General features: G+C 35.8%; 1 protein-coding gene across 1 annotated transcript; it reads left to right on the forward strand.

Annotated features, from left to right (window-relative positions):
- Positions 1 to 239: 239 nt before the first annotated feature.
- Positions 240 to 755, forward strand: LOC142338112 (uncharacterized). The gene has a single exon (XM_075387744.1). It carries the CDS (start codon positions 240 to 242, stop codon positions 753 to 755), a length of 516 nt encoding a protein of 171 aa, XP_075243859.1.
- Positions 756 to 3,795: the final 3,040 nt, after the last annotated feature.

The following is a 3,795-nucleotide window of genomic DNA, read 5'->3' on the forward strand; positions in this document are numbered from 1 at the left end:
GTTCCCATGTGATTGGCCTTCGGAAAGCGTTAGCAAGCGTACGATTTCATTGTTTCTTATGTCGACGCTTTGACACGAAAAACATTCAACCAATTATGGCACCATTACCTAGTTTTCGTTTTCCAACAACAAAAACACAGTTCCCCTTTGCTAATTCTGGTGTGGATTTCTTTGGACCCTTCTACATCGAAGATTCCAAAGGCATTTTAGAAAAACATTTTGGTCTAATATTTACATGCATGGTGACGCGAGCAGTTCACTTAGAAACGTGTCCAGACCTCAATACAGATACGTTTCTCAATGCCTTCAGAAGATTTTGCAGTCGTCGATGCCAGCCCCAACTTCTCTACAGCGACAACGGGAAACCTTTCGTTGGCGCTTCTGAAGAACTGAAGAAAACTGTTAAAGCCTTGGACAGTGACAGAATCTACAAAGCTTTAGCAGTAGCCAATACAACGTGGAAATTCAATCCCCCATACGGCCCTCACTTTGGCGGTGTCTGGGAGCGTTTGATCCAGAGCGCCAAAAGAACGCTCCTCCTCATTCTAGGATCCAGAAGACTCTCTTTTGACACTTTCCTAACAATTATGGTGGAAACAGAATCAATCCTCAACTCCAGACCACTGACTAACGTTGCTGAGCAGCCTGACAACGAGGAACCTTTGACTCCAAACCACTTTCTTATCCAGCGTCCCTTCAATAGCTTGCCACCAGGACAATTTGGAGACCAGCAACCTGCAAGCTTGAAGACATGAAAAAACACGCAGAAGCTGATGAACCATATATGGCGACGCTTGGTGAAAGAGTATCTGCCAACCCTTAGCCGACGGTCGAAATGGTCAAACAGCAACGATCGACCTCTCAAAGTGGACGACATTGTTTGGGTGTTGAAAGACCAAACACCAAGAGGCATTTGGCCACTGGGAAGAGTCATGGAGACAACGCCAGGACGAGATGGAGAAACACGAGTCGTAAAGGTAAAAACGGCTTACGGCACGTTCGATCGCCCCGTTTCCGGTCTCGCACGCGTTTTTTCTCCGTAGTTTTTTTTGATTTTTCTCGCTCCGGTTTCAGGCAACGTGAGTTACCCCTTTCCCACAAATTGATGTACTGACCATATTGACAACATTTCAGCCTACAGTTTCAGAGCCAATTTCAAAGAAGATGAGAAAAGACTTCAATCAATTGATGCCTCCGAAAACCCTTGATGCCCCCTTTGTGCCCTTGCAGCATGTTGCCAATGTTATTGCAACTTTCAAGATGATTCGAAAACCGCCAAAATTGCAACAAAAACTTGACTCTTTTGTCCAACAACGTGAAACTTAGACGTGCTCTTTTAACAAATTAACAAATGATTAGACTAGAGATATGTTTTAAAACACTTTAGAACAGCGACGCGATTACTCTAACAATTTAAGAGTAAATTCACAATCAAAGTTGGAAACAAGAGACGAGTAGAGGATTAAACTGCGCAACTAATTGTGATAGGCAGAACAAAATAGAATGAATCATCAATAACTGATTTTTATGAACAGATACACGAAGCTGGATAATCATTACTGGACATGAAATTGGACAACCTTGACAAAGCAGATTAATACAATGTGATAGTGTACAATATCCGTCAACTAAATCAGGTACTTTTTATGTAATTTTATAGCACGAGAAATATAATAATAGCGCTAGGGTTATGTATCGTAAAAACCAAGGACAGTGCTATCGGAGGCAATCATTTTAATGAATAGAAAAGCAACAGTAGCCAACAAAACGAAAACAGCCGTCACAACAAAAAAAATGTATAACAATTGGTTTAGGATTAATACTAATAATATCAAACTAAAACCTAGTCAAAGCGGAAAAAATTTTCAATTGCCTAGACTAAGAGCAACCAACTCCAACGCATTTGATAGCTCGCGAAAATACATTGTTCCAACCAAAAAAAAAACAACAGTAATCATTTGAAGGTTTTGGCATATTTTTCAAAAAAGAATCCTAATTGATTTTAGCTGCTTTTAAACGTAATGCAACTGTGGCTAAACTACAGCATGATGCATATGGTGATTTAAATTAACGCATTTCCACACCAAATTCTAATCAAAATAAATCAAAGTAAGACATTTTTAAGACACAAAAGATTTCAGATTCGAACTCCTGTTTTCCAATCATTTATTAAACAAAGAGGCTTGATGATGTGCAACTGCACATAAGGTTCCGAACCCGCTCATCCACAATTTTGGCATAATTGTCTACCAAATGAGGAACAGATAGAAACCCAAAAATTCGATTTTTTTTTCAAAAGAGTATTGTATGAACGAAATGATAGCATTCAAAGCAAATAACTCAGAGGAGTAAAAATGTCGCATTAGATCGATGATATATGCCAATATTAATAAAGTGAGTTAAGACAAACAGCAAAATCAAACAACAAGAACAAGTATTAATTACATCAACAATTTTATCCGTTTTAAAAAACGAAACATAATAACACAGTCAACATAGTGCCAGATAAAACTGAAACTAATTAAATTAACCGGTAATTCACCAGAAAAGATATTGAACCAGTCCATATTTAGGCTTGGTAACAATTAGTTAAAAAAGAACAAAAACAGTAAAGTAAAAAAGTTTGCTTATTTTAAAAAAACTATTAATTTGAAAGTAATGAAAACCAATACAAATCAAATAAAATATCCCACAAGTTTATAATTACCCATGCATCTATAGAAATCACTTAGACCTATCGTTATTCAATATTTTATGCGGTTAAAAAAACAACTTAAAGACAACAAACAAAAATTCATTAAAAACTTTCCTGAAAACGCTGTCGAAGCCGTAAAGCCATATTTTGGCCCTGAAAAAATTTTTTCATTGCGCTTTTTTTGGACACCGGTAATCAATTATGTGACCTTTATTTAATGGGACTAGGTAAAAAGTAGACAAAAAAAGAAAAGCGCAAAATATGTAATACTTTTGTTTTTCTTTTCGAAGAGCATATACTTCCAAATTCATTACAGCCATTGAATACAGAACGAAATAATTGAATAAGTTCGTTTGTTTATTCGCCAGAGGAAGCCCTTGAGACCTGCAATCATCCAGAATATGACCTACGTCTACAAAAAGCAGGTAAAATTTGACAAAAATTAAATTTTTTTCAACTTTTTTTGTGAAAAACCAGTGACGAAGACAGTAAAGTCATAACGAACTCTTTAAAACATTACATTTTGCATTAATGCCTTTTGACAGTTTCCTTTGAAACCTATGATGTCATATTTGACCTGTGATTAAAAAGATTAGGTGACAAATAGACAACAAAAAACAAAACTGCGAAATTAAGAAGTGTTTTTTAAAGTTCGGAAAACAATTGTTTTCAAAGTCAGAAAAGCCATCAGCTGTTTTTCATGAAAAGCCTAGGAAACCTGTCAGTGTACAGGAATTTTCATACGACTAAAAAGACAAAAATGACAGTTAATGACAAAATTATAAAATTCAATTGAGTTTTTATTGAAAGTGGTGTCGATGCCGTTACAGTCATAATCTATATCTTTAAGGATTTTAATATGCTCAATTTTTATGCATATTATGCTGATATTTTGATCATTTTGCAGTCAATAATGATAAGGTGTCAGAACTGGAAAACGTGAAAAATGGGCAAATACCTATAAGTAAAACGGATGTGAAATCTAATAGTAACAAAGCCAGAAAACCATAACCTAAGGCTTAAAACCGCAATAGATATTAAATTTTATTTCAGTAGAAAGAATAAGCATTTTTTTTCTGCTGAGACTAAGCTACTAGTTG

Source organism: Convolutriloba macropyga, chromosome 4 (assembly GCF_964194025.1).
Source record: "Convolutriloba macropyga chromosome 4, txConMacr16.3, whole genome shotgun sequence".
Classification (NCBI taxonomy): Eukaryota; Metazoa; Xenacoelomorpha; order Acoela; family Convolutidae; genus Convolutriloba; species Convolutriloba macropyga.

Excerpts from the sequence above, each read along its gene's own strand:
- LOC142338112 (XM_075387744.1), top strand. The coding sequence starts at position 240 with ATGGTGACGCGAGCAGTTCACTTAGAAACGTGTCCAGACCTCAATACA.